Source organism: Lemur catta, chromosome 2, assembly GCF_020740605.2.
Source record: "Lemur catta isolate mLemCat1 chromosome 2, mLemCat1.pri, whole genome shotgun sequence".
NCBI lineage: Eukaryota > Metazoa > Chordata > Mammalia > Primates > Lemuridae > Lemur > Lemur catta.
In genome coordinates, this window is record NC_059129.1 from 63,220,971 (window position 1) to 63,245,274 (window position 24,304).

Here is a 24,304-nt window from a genome sequence, read left to right on the forward strand (position 1 = left end):
GGGAGCTGACAGGGTCTCAGAACACAGAGTATACCTCTAAGGGCGTCAAAAGCTTCACCAGTTCCATTTCACATTTGCTATCTTGATACTTAACAGGTGGTCTGGCATTGTGCAGGGCTTGATCTCTTATCTTCTCAATTTCTGATAGTCTTGTCATAGGGTTTGTCTCATCAAAAGTTATCTGTAATTCAGTGCTTGTTTGAGAAAAGTACTCTGAGTAACACTGCTGGTTTTTCTCTTTCTCAAGGGGAGCCCCGGGTGGCCAGAATGGAACCTCTTTTGGTATTTGCTCCACAGCCCGATGCTGCCACTTCTCTTCTAACTGCTTTGGTTCTTGAGTCCATCTCAACAGAGGGGTTGTGGCTGCTGGGTGAAGTTGTCCAGTGTTCCTAGAGGAGAGCTCTCCAGATTGTTGACACTCCTTCACTGTCGTCTCAAAATCTGGTTTGAAGGCACAGTCTTTGGCTGTGTTCTTTTTTTGGATCTCACACTGGAGCAAAACTAACTGATGCTCATGCTCCTTTACCTGTTGGTCCATTTTTTGCTTCAGGTGTTCAACTTCACGTTTCTGGGCTATCAGCTCATCCTCAAGCTTCCGACATTTTTGGTAATGGTTTGCTTCCACGTGCCGCCCTTGTTGCACTTGCTCACGATATTGTTGAAGCTGTTTTTCAAGTTCTTTAATATTTGTTTCACAAACCTTAGCGTTCTCTTGAGCTCTGTAGTTTTCTTGCTGAAGAGACACAAAGTCAAGCTTAATGCCTGAAATATCATTTTCAGTGATGACTTTGGACTCCATTAATTTTTCCATCTTTTTCCGAAACTCCTCTGCTGAACGTTTGAATTTATCAGATTCTTCCTGAAACAGAACCATCTTTCTGTGAGTCATCTGCTCCTCTATGGTCTTTAAGTGCAATTCATCTTGTACCTTTTTCAACCTGTTATTTAACTCTTGCACCTGAGCTTGTTGTAGCTGAACTTTCTGCTCCCCCCGTCGCTTTTCTTCTTTGGAAGCATTGAGCTCTGCATTCAGATTTCTCACTTCTTTCTCCGTATTCTGGATGATAATGTTCTGCTGGTCACACTTTTGTTTAAATTCACTTACTAAACTTTGACTTTTGGCCAGATCTTCTTCGAGGCATTTGATTCGTCTTTGGAAATCCTGTTCTGTTTTTGTCTGTTTATGCAAGTGTTCATTTGTGCTGCGTAGCTGATCTTTAAAACCATCTGCCTGAATTTTCAGTGTTTCACATCTTTGCTGGATAGCTTGTTTCTCCAAAACTACTTTCTCCGATTCTGCCTGAATTCTCTGCATCATTAATTTGGTTTCATTATTCTGCCTAGTAAGCTCATCTACTTTTTGTTTCATCAATTCTGCACACTGATTACTTTTCTCTAAGTCTTCATTAAGCTTCTGGATTTTATCATTATTTTCTTTTTCAGCTTTAATATTTTGAAGCAACTGCTCGTGGCTTTTCTCAAATTGTTCTTTTAGATGATCTGATTTTCTCTGGCAGATTCGTACTCTTTCAAATTCCTTCTTATCCTGCAAAGAATGAACTTGTGAATTTAAATGCTGAATATCCCTCTCAGCTACAGCGTGTGCCCTAGTGATTCTGTCTACTTCTCTTTGCAGCTTCCCTTTTTCATGATGAAGAGATTCTAATTCTAACTGATAATTGTGCTTTATTTTCTTGAGATCATTCGCTTCTTGCATGGCTTCTTCAGCTTTACCTGTGGTTTGGTTCAATTGCCTACTAAGTTCTCGGAGTTGTTGAGAATACCCTTCCTCTACTTGATTCTTCCTTTCCAACTCCAACTTAAGGCACTTTAACGTATTATTTGTTTCATCCAGTTTGTCCTTTAGCAAACGAGCCTTTTCCTCAGATGACGTTTTTTCAAGCTGGAGGGCATCAAGTTCATACTTCAGCTCCCTCATGTCTTTTTCGGCCTTCCTGTTGGCGACCGTTAGTTCGTCTACCTGCTGTTTGAGTTCTTCTGCTTTCTGTTTGTCATGTTCTTTCTGAAGACCAGCTACTGCCCCACATGACGTGGCCTGTGTGATCGCATAAGCTGGCAATGCATTTTCTCTACATGCATATTGAATTTCAGTTATTTTTCTTCTTGCTTCCAATTCAATTTTCTGCTTTTCTTTCAACTGTTTCTCTGCTACCTGTTTTTGGAATGAAAGGTCTTTCTCCATCTGCTTTATCAGCTTCAAGAGTTCTTCCTCATTGTCTCTCTTTCTTCTTAATTCTTCCATTAACTTATTTTTTTGTTGCTCCAGATCATTGAGGCTTAAATCTTTCCTTTTAAGATGATCTTCTAGTGTTCTTCTGGTAAAGGTGTTTTCCTCTAACTGATTCCGAAAATTCAGCAGGTTGTCTTCCACGGCCGCTCTTTTAGCCTCGGCCTCGATCGTGAGCTGTCTCACCCGCTCCAGCTCCCGTTCTGCAGCTTCCTTCTCTCTCACGATGTTCTCAAGTTCCCTGCGGTACTGCTTGGCTTCACTTTCAGCCCTTATCTTCTGCAGGGCAATGTCTTCTACGTTTCTCTGCTGCTTTCTCAATTCATTTTCTGCAGCCTCCTTGACCTTAGGAAGCTCTTCCTCGACTCGAGACTTTTGTCTCTTTAGTTCGGCTACCATTTTTTCCAGTTCGCTTATCTTCCCGGTAAGTTTGCTATTCTCAATCACTGTCGCCTTCTGACGCTGAAGCAGATCTGAATATGCCCCATGTTCAGAAATCTCCTTACACCTTTTCATCTACAAGAGATGTTTTGAGAGCGTCAAACCTGTTCTACTCAAATTTATCTTAACAAAATCGGAAGCGATGTTCATAAACGTACCTACAAAACCAAGTGAACCCAAATGCAGAACAAGCACTATCACCACCACCAGCACCACCTTCTTCAGAGGAAGCTTCAGAAAGTTAGCAGGAGAAGACAAAAAACCCTTCATGACAGGCTTTCTAAAGAATTTTATTTTGTCTCTTAGAAATCATTTTATTTTAAAAATTAGCTAGCTCAGGATTTTTTAGCAAGAAAGGGGACCTCACAAAACATATAGCATGACTCCAACCTTTCATAGATGAGGAAATTGAGATACTGGAAGGTTAAATAATTTTGCAAACTCACAATGGGTGAGTGACAAAGTGGGAACTACAACTCTCACAACAGTGCTCTTTCTGCTTTTGCATGCAACTTAGTCCTACGAGCTAAGAACAGACAAGACAGAAACTGAAGGATGCTAAAGAATTTAGTTTTCTTTATCTAGCCTTATGGAAATTAAAAAATGGTATTTACATTCCCATATTTGATGGTTAAGGACACAAAACAAAGAACTTTAGAACAGAGAGTCAAATTAAGAAATAATACTTAACATGGGGAAAAAAGAAAATATATAAAAACTTGAAATTTCTAAAGTCAAATTCCTTGCTTATTTATATTTGCCATATTATGACAATTATAATGATCAGAATTGCTAATGCAAAGGCAGCTACAGTCCCTGATGGCTTTAGAAAAGACATGCTTCATATACTCACAGATTTTGTTGCTGTTGATAATGACATGCCTCATCGGAATCCACCTTGACAAGTACCTAATTTAGATACTCCATAAATATATAGATATTTGTTAAATATAATAGCTTCTTTCAAATGTACTTAGGGATTCAGCTTCAATTTGTAGAATAAAATATCAAAAAACCCTTTTTACTCCCCTCATGATAGAATCAATCTCAGCTGGGAGGAGTACACTTTACATTAACTACAAAACTACATGATCAAGGTTAGTTTATAATCACAATTTAATTTCTCTTTATTAATACCATAATGTTGTTAGTTTTGTATCAACTCAAAATAATTAGAAACAATTTAAAAAGTAGTACAGAAATTATTTTAGATAATAGATTTGTTTTCATTTCAAACCATACATCTTATTTTGTTTCCTCTGATTTCTTGGTCCTCAATAATTTTGATGAGAATTTCCTCTGCTAACCTAAATATGGTTTCTAATAATAATTCATATAGAAACAAAATCTCATCATATATAATTCACATAGAAACAAAATCTCATCACAATCTGCTATGCTCGGTGCTCTATCTTCTTTATTTTGGTATCAGGGTCAACTCTTTGTGACACTGAGGCATTTTATCTATTGAAATATTGAGTTTTCAATATTTTTTAGAAGATTATTTCTAAGAGGTTCATTTTCAGTTTATCAAACCTCCTTTAAAACTTAGCTATTGCTAAGAGCCTTTAAGCCTTCTCTTCCCCCCGGTCATGTTTTCAGGTTTAAAAAAATAAAAATTCTCTCAGAAAAAAATATCTGTTGTTGAACCTTCAGCATCTTAATTGTAGTCAAAGAGATTTGTTAATAATCTCATGTTTTCTGGATAACTCTTGAATTTTTTAGCAAATGCAAAAAAAATTACTAGGAATCTAGGAATAATAGTCCAATTGCTGATTTGCTTTCTTGTAGATCTCAAACTTATTTACATAAAAATAACTTCCTCATGCTTTTCCTAAATGTTCCTCAATGTTGCCCTTTAATCTCAATGATTAATATCTAATAATATTTAATCTATTTTGCTCTGAACATAGACTAAAGAATCTCTTTATCATATCTATGATCTATTATAGATATTCTACTAACATTTCTCTAGCTAATTCAGTATTATTTCTGAAATTAATTTGCATCTATCTTTGATTTAATATAATGGAAAATTCTGCTGTCAGACCAAGGTTTCTCATGTGGGTCTTCAAGACTTAGTTTCAGAAACACTGCACTTTTGATTTTAAAAACTGAACTATATATCTTTTACAAGACATTCCATTAATATGATCCTTAATGGTGGTTTTCTTTTCTATCTTATAGTCCATCCATAACTATATGGTTTTGCTTTTCAATTAACTACAAATCTTTGATATTTCAAAGGATGACAGTAAGTAATTTGTATATATTTTAGGCCTTCTGAAATATCTTTTGTTTCTATCAATTGCTAGTATTTTGCCTCATCGGCAAAATACTGAGCAAAGTGGTCCATACATTTATAATCAGATATAAGAAAGGAAAAGGACTTACATTATTTTATTTTACATTCAACTACTGAATATACAATCTCTCAAAAACTAAAAGTGTAAAAAAAATTATGGATGTTCTTTCATAGACATTCTGGTTCTCCTTTTCAAGCACAGAGGAAGGTGGTTATAAAGTCTTGCAATTAGCTGTGTTAGTGCCTTTCTTGCAGAAAACTTAACTCTGAACAGACTAAAATAGTTCACAAAGAAATCGTATTTTTAGAAACTAAGAAAGTAACACCTAATAGACATTTACTAATATTTTGCTCTCTTATTATGTGAATGGAGTTACACCAAATATAATTTGGTGTATAATTACACCTTCAGAATTTCAACAGCAGTCTAATTTAAAATGGCTAATGTCACCCAATTTACTTATTTCAGCATTTAGTGTACTATTTTTGTCTGTTCTGAGGAAGAGAAAGCATACCGAGATAATATAGCATAGCATAATCCCTTTAAGATTAGATACAACAGTCTTTTATGAGAATTGATTTTTATAAGTAACTCCTTACTCTTCCCATTTCTGAATATAATTTTTAAATGCAGCATCAAAGTTGCAAAAGTCCTCCAAATCAGAATGGTACTTAAATAGTTTTATTATCTAAAACTATTATCTTTTTGGCAAAAACAAAAACAAAACTAAAAAGTCCATCATTCTTAAAAAGTAATATTGTTTTGCACAAACACCTACTACTTCTAGGTTAATGTCTTTTACTATATTTATTATTTATAATAATTTTGATTTCTTGAAGCTGTAAATCAATTTACAACACATAAAACAAATGTGTCCATATAGTATCTCTGCAGACATCATAATAGCAGTAACTATACTTCAAAGAAATATACTTCAGAGCTGTGAGAAAGATGAAAAAAATTCCACTAAACTGCCAACATTTCATAATTTAAACAGAACCATTTAAGACATTAACCCTATAGGGTCCTGAAGCGAAAATTTTAAAATGCCTTTCTATGTGAGAGAATCTAAAAAACAAACAAATATCCTAGGCCTTGACTCATTTTCACTGTAATTTTATAATTAAATAATTACTTGTGTATCCGCTATCAGCCACATAAATTTATCATGAAACCTTTTTTGCTTTCACAAACAATTTTGTAGCTCCTGCTCATATCTAGCTCCCTTTCATTTATCTGTTCATCATTAACGATTACCTCCTCCTCTTCCAGCCTCTTCAATGAATCACCAGCAAATTTAATATATTGTGTCATGAGAGTGACCAGAGCAGTATACCGAGTCCTTAGATCCATGAACTGCAAGTAAGGAAGAAAATAATGAAAACATAATCCCCAGCTGCCCTTATTAAATTAAATGAACTTTGAGTAATAATTACAATACTTACTGGGCTTTGGAATAGTAAAGCCCACAACTCCCCAATAATAAATGGTAAGAATGAGTTCATTACTGCTATGCAAACCACACTAAATGATATTTCTCTTCTAAATTTAGCCATGAAGTACATTTATTTATCTCTACAGTTAAATAAAGATTTTTAAAGGTTTTTTAAAAACCATTAATAAAAATGTATTGTTTGGGGTACATTCTGTCTGGGATAATGGAAAAGTTCTGGTAATGAATAGTAGTGATGGTTGCACAACACCGTGGTCTACTGAAATGCCATTAAATTATACCTTTAAAATGGTTAAAATGGTAACTTTTATATTATGTGTCTTTTGCCACAATGAAAATACATAAAATTGTTTTAAAAAGTGTTGTTTCTTTCTTTTATACTCCTTCCTCTCTCTCTCTCTCAAACTCTTATTACCTCTTGAATAATGAGATCTGCTGAGCTCTGCATTCTTCGGCGTTTCACTGGAGATTTTTGTTGTGAATCTACCATGGCCCGGTAGGTCATTGTTTGTAATTCATAGTCCTATAGAATGGAGTTAATAAGATGAAATTAATTAAAGCAAAGCACTAAAGCTTCATGCTATTGTGATTTGATGCAGATAATTAGAATCTAGTTTCACTGAATGAACTTTAAATAAAGAAAATACAGTCATGTGCTGTATAACAATGTTTTAGTCAAGGACAGAGTTTATATATGACAGTGGTCCCATAATATTATAATGGAGCTAAAAAATTCCTAGTGATACCATGGCATAACACATTATTCACATGGGTGATGCTGGTATAAATAAACCTACTGTTCTGCCAGTCATATAAAAGTAGACCACATACAATATATAATATATTTGATAATGATAATAAATGACTAAGTTACTGGTTTATGTATTTACTATATTATACTTGTTATCATTATTTTAGAGTGCATTCCTTCTACTTCTACTTATTAAAAAAAAAAAAAAGAACTGGCCAGGCACAGTGGCTCATGCCTATAATCCTAGCACTCTGGGAGGCTGAGGCAGGAGGATCGTTTGAGCTCAGGAGTTCGAGACCAGCCTGAGTAAGAGTGAGATCTCATCTCTACTAAAAATTAGAAAGAAGTTAGCTGGACAACTAAAAAATATATAGAAAAAATTAGCCAGGCATGGTGGCACATGCCTGTAGTCCCAGCTACTCAGGAGGCTGAAGAAGGAGGATTGATTGAGCCCAGGAGTTTGAGGTTGCTGTGAGCTAGGCAGATGCCACAGCACTCTAGCCCGGGCAACAGAGTGAGATTCTGTCTCAAAAAAAAAAAAAAAAGAATTAACCTCAGGCAGGTCCTTCAGGAGTGTTACTGTCCTGAAGACCTTCCAATGGGACAAGATGTGGAGGTGGAAGACAGTGATGATGATCCTGACCCTGTGCATTTGTGTCTTAGTTTCTAACAAAGAAGTTTAAAAAGTAAAAGAAATTTTAATAGAAAATTTTAAAAAGCCCATAGAATAAAGATATAAAGAAAGAAAATATTTTTGTACAGTTGTACAATGTGTTTGTGTTTTAAACTGTGTTTACAAAAGAGTAATACAGTTAAAAAAATTAAAGCACATATAAATCAAAAAGTTTAACAGTAAGCTAAGGCTAATTTATGATTGAAGAAAGAAAATTTCTTTCTTATCAATTAGTGTAGCCTAAGTGTACAGTGTTTATAAAGTTGATAGTAGCGTCCTAGGCCTTCACATTCACTCACCACTCAACTCATATAGAGCAACTTCCAGGCCTGCAAGCTCCATTCATGGTAAGTGCCCTATAAAGGTGTATTATTTTTATCTTTTATTCCCTACCTTTACTGTACCTTTTCTATGTTTAGATATGTTTAAAAACACAAATACTTACCATTGTGCTATAATTGCCTACAGTATTCAGTACAGAAACATGCTATATAAGTTTGTAGCCTATGAACAATGGGCTGTACTATACAGCCTAGGTGTGTAATAGACTATACCCTCTAGGTTAAAGTATACTCTATGATGTTTGCACAAGGACAAAATCATCTGATGATGAATTTCTCAGAACATATCCCTGTTGTTAAGTGACACATGACTGTACTGCGAAACTACATTTGTAGCCAGGCATGGAGGTGCATGCCTAAGTCCCAGCTACTCAAGAAGCTGAGACAGGTAAACTCTTTGAGCCCAGGAGTTCCAGGTATCAGTGAGCTATGATTGTACCACTGCACTCCAGCCTGGGAGACAAAGTGGGACTCTGTCTCCAAAAAAACAAAACAAACAAACACACAAAAACCACATTACATTTTTAGAAATCTATCCAATCCTGGAGCTGTTTCCAACATGGTAATAAAATCAGAAACATATAGCGTGGTTAGGTAATTTCCCAAGTCTCTTTGGAAGCTCATGAATATAGTTACATGCAACCTTCCTTCCCTCCAGCTAGGCAATGGAACTGTGCATCTGGAAGGCTAACGCTGAGAAGTTGTCAATGGTAAATTGAAAAGCACGAGAAATGTCCCCTAAATGAGAAAGTTAGAAGTTCTCCCATAGAATACTCTAGCAATGTTAAAGAAAAAAGAAAGCGGGAGCAAAAAGTGATAAGAAACTAACTTGAGAGCTCTGTATTCATTCAGGTGTGTGTGGGTGTGTGTGTTGGGGGCTGGCACAAGCTCATGCACAGGTGTGACACAGAGAGTATGAATGAAATCAGGGCTGTTATTTGACTCAGATTTCACAAAGAATTATTAGATAAGTGTCAAAAAAGTTCAAGTGAGTATTTCCTCTTTTTACTTTTTAACACTGTGTGAAATGACTTGTATGGCTTTGAAAGTACATTGTAGAATCACATACCTGAATATTAAATTGTTTATAGTAAATGAGTCTTCTTACCTTCACTGTAGCTGAGTACTGTTCCGCATATTTTTGACACTCATCCATTTTGCTCTGTTTCATTTCTATTTCGGACACCAGCATCTATAAATACATAGAGTTTAGAAGGAAAAAGCACAAAGAACTCTGTGCTATTCCACTATTTAAGATACTCAGGAACTAAGAAATATGCACATCATTTAACAATATATATCCTTAGCCCTTTGCACTTAATATGCAACTTGCCTTATGGGTAAATAACAAATTTGAGCTGAAGCCATATAAATGACCCACCCTTATGGGGCTTCCAAAGCAGAAATTACTAAACCCCACAGGAATTATCCAAAAACAGACTTGATGCCCTTAGCCACCACCTATTCCTGATAAAAACAGAGCTAGAAATTACCAGCCCCTAAACATAGAAAGAAATTTTCAAAGCATTCAACTTTCTGTCAAACATGACTGTTTAATTTTCTACCACTAACCATTTTTATTTATTTAGGAACCCACAAGACTATTGTGGCCAGCAAAGTATCAAAGAGATTTCCATACCTATCATTGAAAGATCACTAAGAATTTGAAAAGTATCCCAACATGCTACTTTCTCATTATCTATACTTTCAAAAATGACTTCCAAGAAATCAAGATAAGTGATGTATGCAGGTTTGGGTAGCAGGATTTTAATATTTATGATATAATCTCCATCTTTCTCTAAAGAGTTGCTGACTTTTTCTTCTAATATAGGAAATAAGGATCATGATTGACCAAATGCAGACACAACCTTAGTACAAGCAACTATTTTTACATACCTTCTGTTGATTCAGCTGTGTGGCTAGGGTTTTACTATTTTCAGGCTGATTTTCCTGAATTTTTCTCTGAGTAGTTTCAACCTGCTGAATCCAATCATCTAAAAGGTGACAGGTATCTCTGTAGTACTTCAGCGATTTGCCAATGCCTTCTAAGTCTCGTAACCTAAGAGAACAGTAACAGAACAGTCATAGTTTCCAACATTACCCATTAAGAAGGGGGAGGGTAGGGGAGGGAGATAAATGAAAAATGTTTATTTGAGTTAAATGTCTTACTATTGTCTACTGTAAAAAAGAAAAAGAAAGAAAGAAAGAAAGAAAGAAAGGAAGGAAGGAAGGAAGGAAGGAAGGAAGGAAGGAAGGAAGGAAGGAAGGAAGGAAGGAAGGAAGGAAGGAAAGAAAGAAAGAAAGAAAGAAAGAAAGAAAGAAAGAAAGAAAGAAAGAAAGGGAAAGAAAAAACGAACGAACGAACTGTGGAAGTAAAAAAAAAAGCCCAATAAATTTAGATTTTACCTAGTACACAGATGGACATTAAATCTGTACTAAAACTAAACAAAAAAAGATACTAACCTGTTGTCAATCTGCACATGAACATTTTGCCATCTTTCAACTAATTGATCTGCTTTTTCTTTGTGCCAGTCAAAATCAAGGTCCCGTTCTTTATATGTTTTAAACATTTCATCACTGATGGCTTTAGCTTTCTGCAACTCATCCTCTAATGCATGGAATACCTCTCTCTTTTCATCTACTTCAGATCTCCATTGCTAAAATACATTAATTGGTAGAAGTTATAAAGATGTCAAGTACTTGCTGGGTAAATAGTGTTTACCTATTTTTAAAATTATTTACAAATGACTGATATAAAATCAGATAAAGGAAAGAATATCTTTCATTTACAAGATATTATATTAGATTGAACTTTATGAAACTGCCAATATTTGACTATACTTTGATTTTTCCAAAATGACAATTTTATAAAGTTCAACTTAACAGAATTTACATATCAATAAAATAAAATATATTCCATAAGCACGTTTGTTACATCAATAAGTAAAATAAGTCCTTTTTATTGTCTATTTTTCAATGCCTACTAATTCTGTTGTTAAAAAATGAATATATGCAAGAAAAATCACTGAGATAACTTTTCACAATTGCTTTGCAATAGTTTTACTAAGTGTTTTATATATATAAATATAGATATAGAGGAACATAATTACTAGTCTTTTTCTTTTCTTAGATTAAATGTTCTATTTATCTCCTTGGTATTTTAAAATAAGTGCCTCTTTTAGCAAGTGTATCTATTATAAATAATTTAATTTTTAGCTTCAACTCCTCTTCCTGCCAAGATGAATTGACTACCAAAAGCTGCTGCCAAAAAAGTTTAAACTTCAAATGAGAAGAACTCTCCTCCAACTGAAGTGACTAGCCACACTTATTTACAGTAAGCCGTGAAATTACAGAGACATGAAATGGAATAAATCCATTCAAAAATACCTTCAAAGTAAGATGTTTAATGCTTGATGTTTGAAGATCTGAACTAGTGCGAGAGAAATACTTGCAGATTATGATCTTGAAAAATAGCCAAAGTGAGATTCATACCTTTAAAGTACTTATTAGATTCTCAATATTATTCTTGTCAGCTATAACTGCTTCTTCTTCACACAGTTTAGTTTCATAGAGTTTTACAAGGGCTTCTGCAGCTTGAGTGTTTTTTAACACCAAATTGACAGTTTTCAACCTGAAAGAGGAAGTTAAACAATAGTCACCTATTGTTAAATGTTTATTTCACATAATGCCGTCCTAAAGCACTGTTATGATATAGCATGTTCTTCATCTTGGAACACTGAAACATTTATTATAAGATTAACATTTATCTGGCTCTCTACTTAATAGACAGCATGTGCTCCACCCCATGCCCTACCCCACAAGCAGTATTTAGCAAGAGATTCCAACACAAGACAGTTTCTTCCTGACCTCGTTTAGGCCAAGCATGAGAGGAAAATACTGTAGGCTAGAGCAGCTGAGCTACCAAAACTATAATACATTATGCATTAATCTCTGAGGCACATCCCCTTTTAACATAGAGAAATGTCATAAATCCATAAAAAATTTAACGTATTTCTTTAGACAAAATAAAATGGAATATTTATATTCACAAAAATGAATTTTTAAATTAGCAGCCTATAAAAATGACAGTTGTATGAAGCCAATTATATACTGAGACAGCAGTTACATACTTATCTATGTAAGTGGAAGACATAGAGTAGACTTGGTTCATGCTCTGAACGACCACACTGAGCTCAGACCGCAAGGTAGGAACTGATGGAGAAGCCGCTGCTTGACTGAAAAATTCTTCACATTTATTTGTGATTGTTCCCAAATCATCTTTAAGTCGTTCCAGTTCTTTCTTTAGTTTCTATAAAACAGAAAACAAACATAAGAATTAGGCAATCACCTCAGAGGAGGCATTTTTCTTAAAACAGTTTAAAAATACACATTTCACATTATGACCATTGACTTAAAAATCTACATATTCTTTACTTTTTCGTTATCAAAGAGACTAATCCATGGCATTTAAGTTTTACAATCAATAATTCCCTACTGCTCGTCTCCTCAGCCCCAAGATCTAACTTAGTGCTTTTGCATACGGCAGGTACATAATGACTCTCATTATGAGAAGCCTTCATAGCCTCCACTAAAACAGGTGAGAGGGTACATGTTCTCGTGTTTACCTGAGTCAGAGATTGAACTGATTTACAGAATCCTAGTTTACAATCAGCAATAAATACATACTAAAACCTCACAACATGACCAGTGTGGTCATGGTAGTTGATGCCTAAGGTCATTAAGACAGAAAAATTACCTTATTTTTCCCCCCAACACATTAGAACTCTCACCTCCTGCTCTGTGATTCTGAACACACTTTCATGCAAATCGTCTCTTTCCAGGGGAGTTCGGATCTGTCTAATCAATCGATCTTCACAGTTCTCTAACCGAAGTCTGATGTTTCGAACTTCAGAGATATAGAGATTATAAATTGATTCCTCTTGCTCCTCTGTGAAAATAAAGATAATGTTTAGCTAATACCTTGTTTTCTAATCTTTGGATGCTCTTTTTCATGTTTTAATATGGCAATTTTACTATTACTGGGACATAGCTAGTCAAAGTAATGAATGGTTCCTGTTTTTATCACAAACCTATCCAAAAGGTACAAACCTTAAAATATAAATCTTAAAATTTAAGAAGTGTTAATAAAATTTCCCTAATACCATTTCAAGTACCAATTTCTGATTAACAATGTCCAAAGAAAGTAATATATTGCTTTTTTATGTTCACAAAAGTATGAATTACATTAGTTGCAGATTAATTATAAAAATCAAATAAAAATCCTTAGAAGGAAAAGTAGGTAAAGAATGTGTTAATGTTTAAGATTTAAAGAAATAGAACATTTACTAATAAAATTTGTTTCTAATTAATATCAAAAGATTTCAACATAACATCTATATTTAACAAAAGTAAACCAGACAAAAACTTTTGCTTTAATTACTATACAAAATCACATTTTGGTAAATGGGAAAATAATTGAATCTTTTCTGAAACTAAAGGATCATCACTCTGAATATTACATTGCAAAACAGTGAAAACACTGAAAAGTAGATGTAGTAAGAATTCATATTGTCATATTATCTGGTTGGCACCTTGTTGGTAATTCATCATTTGGAAATAAACAAATCCTTCCTTGCATCTTCTTACCTCAAACATGCTTTTAATGTTCCAGCAATTGTGTCTATGTACCATAGGCTGAGTCACATAATTCAACTAAGATTTAAATTCCCACAGAGAGTAAAAAACAGCCTGAACTAAATATCTATGGAGAAAAAAGACAAGGATTCCCATGGTTTACCTCTTTCTGCAGATTTAAGAAGTTCTTGATAATACTGCTTACATACATTAACCTCCTTTTCCAGTTGTGTTATATCTGAGCCTGAAAATATTTGGGATTCCTGGCTGTCTTCTAGAAAATCTTCAAAACGAGACTGTAGATTACTCAGAACTTGCTGATGTTCACCAGGTAACATTGTCTTTATCTAAAGAAGACCAAAGACCCATGTAATTAAATGAGTATAGTACTAAGAGTTAAATTTGAATGGGACGGATCTCAATACGGTCTTATAGTATACGCCAGTTTAATTTAACAGTGATAAATAGAAGAACCATTTGAAATTAATTTTTTTCATTAAAAATTTCAGGTTTTAAAAGACAAGGAAAAACAAGTCTACAAAATTCAATAAATGAAATCAACTATACCTATCTTTGTATGTCCAAACACTGTCCTGTCTCCCTATCTCGCAGTAAGCACTGGAAGAAATCTGTGATCTCTAGACTTCCCCAATTCTTAGAAAGTGCCTACTATACAGCAGGCATATAACAAATACTCATTTAATGAATGAATATCAGCATAGATTTGCTGGGCTCCATCCTATTCTAGAGCAAATATAAACTCCTCCCCACACATGACACGGTGTCCCACATTTTTGGACACATTGGGTTGACGTGTAGATTTATACTTACTGAAGCCACATTGCTAGCTCGAATTTTATCAATTTCATTGATGAGATAATGCCAGGATACTACACTCTTCATGTTTATGTGAGACTCATGCCAAAGACTCAGGACATTCTGGTACTGTTGCTCAATTCTGAAATATATGAAAGAAAACACATTTACTCCCTCTGAAAACATGCTACTATACAATTGTTTTTCCTGTGTGAACTATCCCATGTTTATTAGTTCTAGAGCCTTTTGATTCTGCGGGGCCTTGATAAAGTAGTGATTTGCTTCTTCAATCTTCAGAGAGCCCCTAAAACCAGCTCTTATGTTTTTAGCTAATGCCTACAAACCTGTTTGCAAGGTCAACTGCTTCTTTGTTTGGTGGAGGAACGGTGAAGCACACGGATGGGACCATAGCCTCATTCCCGGTAGGACTAATGACCTTCCATTTAGCACGATGAGAGTTATTCGCCAAAACACATTCATCATCTTTGTAAATGGTTATCTGGTTTTAAATGAAGAACAGAAAAACTAAATGAGGTCATTGTTAGCTAATCATTTTCCATACTTAACCTTGTATTTTTTTTTTTTTTTTTTTGCTTTATGAAGGAGAAAAACTTTACCACTAATAAGCAGTATGATCTCATTTTTTTTAAATAGATGAGTAAAGACAGAAACAGGTTTATTTCAGGGAGTTACAAGTACCTCAATTTGTCTGTAGTCACAAATAGCTTTGATTGGAATAGAAGTTTTGAGTGGACAGTCGGAATTCCTTGGCTTCAGCTGAATTATTGTTTTCGCTTTCCCCATCAAGGTTGCCACTGTGCTTTTGTACTGCAGAAGTTCTTCTTTCTCTTCCTAAGTAATAAAAGTGATGGATTTTTAAAAATAAGACTTGCACTCTCCATTCCTTCAGGGCTTTACACAAATGAAACTTCATCAGAAAAGTCTTCTCTGGCCACCTGGTCTAACCCTTCTATCACTCCCCTCCCTCTCTTGCATCCCTCTTCCTTTATTTTGTCTGTTTGGTTGTTTCTTTTCCTCTTTAGCATTTACCACTATCTAACATATTGCATATATTTTACTTATTTATCCCGCTTAATTGTCTAGCTCCCCCTAGCATATTAGCACCATCAGAGGAGAGATTCTTATCTGCTTTGTTCTCTGCTGTATCTCTAGAACCTAAAACAGTCGCTAGGCTATAGAAAGTACTTAAGAAGCATTTTGGAATGAATGGCTAAACACATACACCAACAGAGCACCGTGAAAGCTTAGCACAAGGCTATCAAATATCAAAGCTGTCTGTCACATGAAAAACACGATTGTTGTAATTGTTACCAAAAATACCAAAACTGAATGCTTAAATGCTTAATTGAATGAGGTAGAAATACCAGGAGTGCCAATAAAATATAAAGTTCTATACACATAAAAATATAATAAAAAACTTATCTAATCACTACTATACATTATTGATAAAATGCATAAGTTTTTGTATTAGTACCATTGATTCCTGAACAAGGTCTTCCAGCTTGTGAATGCTGCTTGATCTATCACAGCTGTACTTCCGCTGAATAGCATCTTTGAGATTCCTTAAGTAATCAGTAGCTTCTTTGGCATCATTGAAAAACTAAGGAAAGATGAAATCTGGCAATTAAAGTATGGTAAATGCCAGTAAAGCACAGAGTTGTCAAGTTCAGACACCAGGGCCCTGTGTGTGCCCCCCATAAGTGAGAACAGAATAAAAGCCTAAGACAACTTGATAGCCCCATCCTTCCTTGACCCACACAACAATCCTCGAACTCAGAGGGTTCTGAATGAATAGTAAGTGTCCAAAGTTTATGTGTATATTATGCTCTGGCTCTATATTATTTTGATTAAACGTCTGTCTTACTTTAGGGTTCAAGCAATTTTTAGGTAGGGGTATAATTCCAGGAATACTTTAAAAATTCTTAAAAATAAAACAAAGAGCTCATTTGGTTAACTCTCTAAGACGAAAACATTTCCTTAATAAGAGACACATCCATAGAATAAAGGTTTTATGATATCTGAAGGGATTTTCAAAGGATTTCTTCCTTAACAGAATGCTTCCATTGATCCTATAGACCATGAAACTAACCCTTATATCCTACAAAGAAAACATTTCCATTTACTGCCCCTGCACATTACATACATGTTTACATATCCTAACAATAAATGATGAAGAAGATTTCTGCAAGCCAGCCAAAATCACAATACTATCTATTGAAGTTATGACTTCATTCACAGACCTCGAAATATGCGGTGTTCTCCTTTATGTGCTGCTCCACACACTGGCAGAGCTGTAAGATCCAGCTCCACTGCGTCTGCATCGCCGCTCTGTAGGCCTGGAAGATAGAACACAGCCATCGTGACTGGCTAGAGGGTAAAAAGGTACGTATACATGGATTCTTTTAAACACTCAAATACTCTGCAATCTAAACAGATGAGGACATTGAAAACAGTAAGACTTACACATCATGGTAATGAAATGCCCCTCTTATCTAAGAGTTCCTACTTGCATAAAGCCAGCCCTAAAGTTTAAATATAAAAGTTTTTAATCAGTCCAGTTTATTTCTTTCCAATTTTAAACTTCTTGAAATTTCTTCTTAAAATATAAAGAAAAAGTTAACACTGGCTATTTTACATGAAAAAATATTTAACCATTGAAATCAATATAAGCTGTTCTTCCTGTTGAGAAAACCAACCCTCTGCTCCTTTGCTACCCATCCTTATACCTGCTCTGCAGAATCCGCATAAATGCTTTTCCTTCATGACTCCTTTTTCTGAATTTTTATATTACTCGATCATAAAAGACACCTTCTAACATAGAAATATACGGTTCTGTAGTTTTCTCTTTGTTTTTGCTGGGGAAAGGTTTCGGGAGGGTGGAAAAAGGAGTGCATCCCCTTCCAAACTAGGGTAATTCTGGAATTATAATGATGATAACACCAAGAATTTTTATTAAAAAATTCATTTTCTTAAACTTTTAATTTAATGCAGGGTATATCTTTCATGAGGGCAAAAAATATAAAAAGGATATCAACTTCATTATGGAAACATGAAACTCCCTGTATATTTAAGGTGCAATTCACTGACTTCCAGGAGAGGGCGCTCTAGATGATTTAATGACTATTTTAAGCCAGGCTGTCATTTTTCCTCCTTTTGGAAAAACCAATTCCTGCTGAGCTATGCTCAGGCAGCCTTTCTGAACGGAATGTACAGTGCAGCATTGGAAATCTGGCAACATATCATGATATTATGTGCGCCCTCAAATTAAGCTACTTTGAGTAAACTGACCATGGAAGACATATCATTGTTAGATTACAAGTTACTTTTTTATATAAAAGATCAAAGTATTCATAAATTAACTAAACATTATCCATGTACCCGAAACAAGACACGGAACAAGCCAATAGCATCATAAAGATTACTAAGGATTCATTTTACCCCTTAAGAAAGTTTTCATTAATTAGATTAACATTTTGCATACAAGTGATCAGACTAACATTCACATTTTCCATTCCCATCAAAATTCTTAACCTGCAATCCCATTTCCTAACAGCTTTCCTCTCTCTACCCTAAGAAATACTCTATTTTTAATTTATTATCATACAAAACTACATCCCAGACCCTGCATTATTCTACTTTCCTTTCCCTGGCAGTTCTCTGATCTTCTCTACATCTTTAACATTCATATGTGGCATTTCATGCAGATGCAAAACCATATTTTGCATGAAAGAAGGTCAAATATAACATTCCCAAAACTTCCTAATGAGGCCAAGAGTTTTACCAATCTTTTGTCATGATGATTTCAGCAAAGACGATCAGATTCCTTCCCTCAACTGTGAGTGAGTTTGAAGCATGTCATCTTTTATGCAAGGCATCATTTTTTTTCCCCTAGCAATATGCCACATCCGTCTGTCCAGAAGTGCCACTCCCAGTCCTCTTACCTAACCTCCTTTCCCATTCAGAAAGCCACTTACTCTGCCTAGTAAATATCAGGCCTAAAACTTAAAAACACCTCGTTGGGGCAACCTGATAAATCCCGTATCAATTGTACACTTCTATATTTGAAAGTTTCACTGTATACCATTAGGCCTTGCCAAGATGCTATTGTAATACACCTCACAAAACCACTTCATAAAACCAGATTGGAAAATTATTAAATTAAATCATAATTAATAAGTTATTAAATTAAATTGTTAAATTAATCAAAGGCACCTCAATCAGTGTAATAAAAGCTTGATGATTTGTATTTGTCAATCTATCAGCAATAAAAGATTCTGAAGGACAATAATCACATGTCAGTATTCAACCAAGGCCATTACACTTTCTGACTTACTTCAATAGTTAGCCGGGCTGGGTGATTTTCTAGAAGTAATTGCTCTGCTATCTCCTGAACTGATTTAATATTTTCTTCCTTTTGATCGAGTTCTCTCATTAGCTCCTAATTCAAGAAAGAATTAAGAAATTGTTAGAAAAAGATCTAAACCTGAAATACAAACTTAGTACGGAACGGCAGAGGTCACACTTACGGCATGATACTCTTTTTTCCGAGCTATGTTAGTATTCCTCTCACTCCAGTCATAAGCAACTTCCTCTTCTTCTTTTTCATTCAGCCAAATAAGTTCATTAGTTGCACGACTCACAAAATTATGGAGTGTATCAAGGTGCCGTTCCTGATTCCTGGATGTATTCTTTATAAAGAAAATCATTATAAGAATTATATGTCTTTACCAAACATAGATAAGGGAACCAGCAGGTTAAAAAAAAAAAACAAAAAAAAAAACCACTTACCAAGAGTTTTGCATACTGACTCTCTAATCTGTGCAATTTTTCTGCATAAGTTAGTTTAAGAGGTGCTGTCATTTGAATCTATAACATGGAATAAAAAGACATCAAAATTAGGAATATGAAGGAATCCTGATTACACTTAACATATCTATTACTGAGTTACAAGGTCTTTATGTAAGGAGCAAACCAACAATAAACTAAAACAAAATATATACGAATTCTGAAGTCACATACCTCACTGATTTTAGCTTCTTTAAGGCTAGATTCAAATTCTTCAATAGCTTTGTGAACATTTTTATGATTTTCTAAATGGCTTTCAACACTTGGCAAATCTGAGCCCCATTCAGTGCGGTCCAGCTGTACCTTCAAACAGCAAAATACTAGATTAAAAAAAGAAATTGATAGCAATAAAGATTGAAACACTCAGATAAAGTAAACATTTTTTACCTGCATCTCATCAACCCAATTCAAAAGATCCTGAACAAATTTCATGTTGATTTCCTCTTCTGTTAAATTTTGATCCAGCAAAGAAGACTTTAGAAGGGGTTTTCGGATCTGCATCAACTTCAGAGTTTGCAATGAATTTGGCTCTACTCCTGAACTGAAATTTGAAACTACTCCTGATGGGAAACCAGGTGTATAAGCTGGAGTGACAGATGGAGTTAGGCGGGAAGTCATCCCTGATGACAGGCCAGAAGTCACACTAGATGAGGTCAGGGAAGGTGTTAAACTCTGGGTCAACCCTGAGTTCAGACTGGGGTGTAAGGTCTGTGAAAATCCTGAGTTTAAACTCTGGCTGATTCCTGATATCATGAGCTTTGTCTGTTCTGTTGTCAGCAGGCGTCCTTTGCTGTATATAGAGGAACATTCATTCCTTAAGGCCATAATGTCATCACGTAGTTTTGCAACCCTGAAAAAAACCCAAAAAAGCATAAGGTACAATATAAAAGGCACTAGCCACAAAAAGTGAACCCTAATGTAAAGTATGGGCTTTAGTTAATAATAATGTTTCAATATTGGCTTACCAATTATAACAAATGTACCACACTAAGGCAAGATATTAATAATTGGGGAAGAGGGAGGTATGGCAGACATATGGTAACTCTGTATTTTCCACTCAATTTTTCTGTAAACCTAAACTGCTCAAAAAAATAAAGCCTTTAAAAAAAAGAAGGTCATTGTAATCGTATCAGTAAAATTGTGCATCATAATTTTTTTCAGTGAACATTGTCCCATGAGGACTTTCCATATTATTAGTATTTATAACTATAATTTATAATGAATACTATTATAATGTGATCGTTCTCCTATTACTTGACATTTAGGATAGTTCCAAACTTTTGTTATTACAAAATACTTCTGTCATTAACATAAAGCTTTTTTTCCTACATTTATTTATATATTTGCCATATTTGGAACTACTATAGATTCCTAAAAGTAAAATTACTGGGTCAAAGTATCATTTAAAAATTTTGCTTTTATATATAGATAGATGGATGGATGGATACAGAGAGAGAGACTATAACCTGAAAGGTTCCATACCTACTCCCAAACCCACTTCTCAGAGATATAAATTTTTATACACATATATTTTTTTCCAAAATTTTCTTGTAAACATTTTCATAAGATAAACAGAAAACTGAAAAATTGAATTAAAAATGACATTTTTCTTATATTTTTCCTATTTTAAAATGTCACATATGGATACTTTAAAGGTATGTGTGTTACATATATGTACATATATACATTTAAAATGAATGCTTATATGTAAATGTATAAATGAATACATATAGAAACACACATACCTTTAAAGTATTCATTTTAATGAATATGTTAGTTACTGCAGCAGTAAATATTATATGGATCATAAAATATTTTTTTCTATTACTAATCTTTGAAGAACAAATACCTATTTAACATACCAAAATATAACAGAATTAATGTGACACACATTTTCAACTGAAAAGAGCTAAGAAATATATTTCATTAAATTGTCATACTCTGTATTCCTATTGCAAATGCCCATAAAACAGTAACACAAAAGGACAGTGTAGGAATAACTGGCATTCTTACCTCTGTACCAATTGATCTGCCTGGTAATATTTTCCATCAATAAGAATCTGTACATCAATAACATGCTGGCGTAAAAGGTTCTCACATTCAAGTATATACCCGGCAATTTCTGCTTCATTCTGAAACTGCACCCCTGATTCTAACCTTTTAGAATCCTGTATTTTAAAAGAACTCAATATTAATTCTGTGAAACAAGTTTCAAAACCATCCCCAAATATGAAATTCCAAATATTAGAACAGAAGCCCACTTGTGCTTTCCTTAGTTTTCCTTGTTGGTTCAAAAACATGTTTTCCCTTTGCTTATCGTCCCTCAAGAGAGCACACACCGATCATAATCTTTAACAAACTTTACGTTTTAGTGGACAAAATATACCAAGAATCAGCCAAACATTACACAGAAGTTTTAGTTCATCCAAACCCGCACTGACCCCTCTACCACAACCTCAATGGTTCCCAAAATTAACTTACAGACTGGAGAGCATTTCGGGCAAGAATCAGTTTGTCTTCACAGATGACACTGTCCCTCTGAACTCGGTTGGCAATCTGCTGCAACATTTCCAACCTAAAAGACGAGACAAAAAAAATAATGCTTCTCCCTTTGAAGTCAAAGGCTTACCATTCCTGAAAAGTGCCGCGCACCAAAAGTAAAACACAATCCCACACCAATGATTCAATACCTTCGTCCACCAAAGGATTCATTGCCGAAGCTAATGCAGGAGTTGATCAGTGTGGGACCACAATGAACCGAGAGCAGATTTTCATTTGAATCAAGACTAGTTCGAGTACTGGTGGTATTACTAAACACAGAATCACTGCTATGGTAACTATAACTACTACTGTGCATTTTTACTCCTGAAATGCTGTTCTTTCTTTGACCATTCAAAGTAGAATTTTAGAAGGTCTAGGAAAAAAGCTCTACTTCTAACGGTGAAAAGCGGCAGCTGAATGTTACAGCCTTTAATGGCTCCTTAAATATGCTTCAACATGCATATGCAACACACAGCAAATAATATGCTGATAACTATTCAAAAGAATCTCGCCTAAAGCCATCGTTTGCTAGCTGAGGTTTGCCTTTTGTAGCTTGCATTAAAACCCTACAAGTACAGACAAAGCAGAGTGATTTGGGCGTCCCTGGAAAAGATATGCCAAATATTTTCACAAAGAGTCATCCAATTGCAACCACCTGAAAAACAACCCAGATGGCTCACAGAAGCCCAGGTATAGCAAGTAAAGATTATTCTGGCAACACAAACCATCGACTAAAAGAACACAAATATTCGATCATGGCCTGACTTCTGCAAAAGGCCAGGTCTGTGTTGAATAACATAACAAAAGCAAACAGCTAGACATCATCGAGTACCTATAAACAAATGAATTTGATGAGAAACAAAATACATTTCCATTTTAACCACCATGTCATTTGTTTATTAGGTTAAATTAACTGGAAAATTATCCATTTACCTTTCTTTATTGTAACATGCTCTCAGTAATGTTACTTCTAACCTACTATAGTTACATTACATTTTTAAAAGCCAAAGGTATCAAGTAGAGTATCGATGCAAATTCAATTTGCCCATGCTTGTTTTTCCTTTCTATAGGTTATTACATGGCATAAGAACATTGGCTCTTTCCCATTTGTCTTTTACACAGTCCCGTGCCACGTAGCTATTATTTGTGATACTTGGTCAATGCCAAAAAACTTGTTGCATCAAGAAAAATGGAGGTATTTATCCAAACAAGCTCCTAAATATTTTTCTGCCTCCAAAACTACAAAGCGAAACTGTTGCTTCTCCACGCTAAGGGGAGATATTTTTCTTTTCAGAAGTCAAGAAAGGGAAAATTTGAGAGTGCCATGTCAAATATAGTGAATAAACACAACAGCTCAAAACAACAATAGCAGCACCTAGCGTTTATTAAGCAATTATTATGTGCAGGAAATTAACTAATCATTCTACATACACTACCTCTCCTCATACTCATAACCACTAAATGTGGTAGGTATTATTACATCCTGTTTACAAATGAGGAAACTGAGGCTTAGAGAGTTAAAGAACTTGTCCAAGGTCAGATAATTTGCAAGCTGAGCTAATAATCTGACTCAGGATTGAGTGGATCCTGGGTCCTGAACCATTAACCACTCTCTGTATTCTTTTATTGACATATAATAAAATTCAGCTACTATTCTGATGACTAAAAATCTACTCTGTATCCTTTCTCTAGCATACTTTTCTATTATTCCAGATGATTAGCTTAGTGTATCATTTTAATCACTCTGAATTACCTCCTCCATAAAAGTTCTATCATGTGTATTTCAAGTTTGTTTTGGTTCTAATGATCCAGTTAGGTAGATATAACATTATGCTCTAACAAAACTGCAATCAGTAATTTAATAAAAGACTGACAAGTCAGACGTGCTCCCGGATCTTCAATACATTATTTCATAGTCCAACAATGTTGGAGTCCATGTGGGAGGCACAAAGAACATGACCATACTGAGCACCTCTATCGTGTACCAGGCACTGTGTTAAGCATCAGCAACACAAGGCACAGCAAAAACAAGATTTTTGTCTCCACATTCTTGGAGTTCCCATCTGTGAAACAGGCAGCACTTAACCAAGCAATTTCAGAAACAAATACAACTACCGAGATAAGTGCTACAAAAGAACAATACAGGTAAATATGAGAGTTCTAAGCAAGACATCTTAGCTAGCCTGCACGGGAAGTTTCTTGAGGAAGTAACGTTGGAGGTGAGATCTGAGAAG

At 34.8% G+C, this 24,304-nt stretch overlaps 1 protein-coding gene across 4 annotated transcripts in view; it reads right to left on the reverse strand.

Annotated features, from left to right (window-relative positions):
- The window catches only part of DST (dystonin), a 441,573-nt gene that overhangs the window by 146,833 nt on the left and 270,436 nt on the right, over nucleotides 1-24,304 (reverse strand). For 3 of the 4 annotated variants that reach the window (XM_045543787.1, XM_045543786.1, XM_045543784.1), the window contains 21 exons: nucleotides 22,011-22,104; nucleotides 21,543-21,697; nucleotides 19,917-20,379; nucleotides 19,704-19,832; nucleotides 19,473-19,550; nucleotides 19,211-19,372; nucleotides 19,018-19,122; nucleotides 16,925-17,020; nucleotides 16,159-16,284; nucleotides 15,363-15,515; nucleotides 15,008-15,162; nucleotides 14,679-14,805; nucleotides 14,011-14,194; nucleotides 13,004-13,161; nucleotides 12,344-12,522; nucleotides 11,706-11,844; nucleotides 10,677-10,870; nucleotides 10,110-10,272; nucleotides 9,322-9,405; nucleotides 6,864-6,971; nucleotides 6,253-6,351 (listed from right to left, as the gene is read on the reverse strand). In XM_045543787.1, the coding sequence (XP_045399743.1) occupies nucleotides 6,253-6,351; nucleotides 6,864-6,971; nucleotides 9,322-9,405; nucleotides 10,110-10,272; nucleotides 10,677-10,870; nucleotides 11,706-11,844; nucleotides 12,344-12,522; nucleotides 13,004-13,161; nucleotides 14,011-14,194; nucleotides 14,679-14,805; nucleotides 15,008-15,162; nucleotides 15,363-15,515; nucleotides 16,159-16,284; nucleotides 16,925-17,020; nucleotides 19,018-19,122; nucleotides 19,211-19,372; nucleotides 19,473-19,550; nucleotides 19,704-19,832; nucleotides 19,917-20,379; nucleotides 21,543-21,697; nucleotides 22,011-22,104 (3,151 nt within the window). Of the gene's footprint in view, nucleotides 1-34; nucleotides 2,765-6,252; nucleotides 6,352-6,863; nucleotides 6,972-9,321; nucleotides 9,406-10,109; nucleotides 10,273-10,676; nucleotides 10,871-11,705; nucleotides 11,845-12,343; nucleotides 12,523-13,003; nucleotides 13,162-14,010; nucleotides 14,195-14,678; nucleotides 14,806-15,007; nucleotides 15,163-15,362; nucleotides 15,516-16,158; nucleotides 16,285-16,924; nucleotides 17,021-19,017; nucleotides 19,123-19,210; nucleotides 19,373-19,472; nucleotides 19,551-19,703; nucleotides 19,833-19,916; nucleotides 20,380-21,542; nucleotides 21,698-22,010; nucleotides 22,105-24,304 lie in introns of all 4 variants that reach the window. The other variant, XM_045543785.1, reaches the window with a different exon arrangement.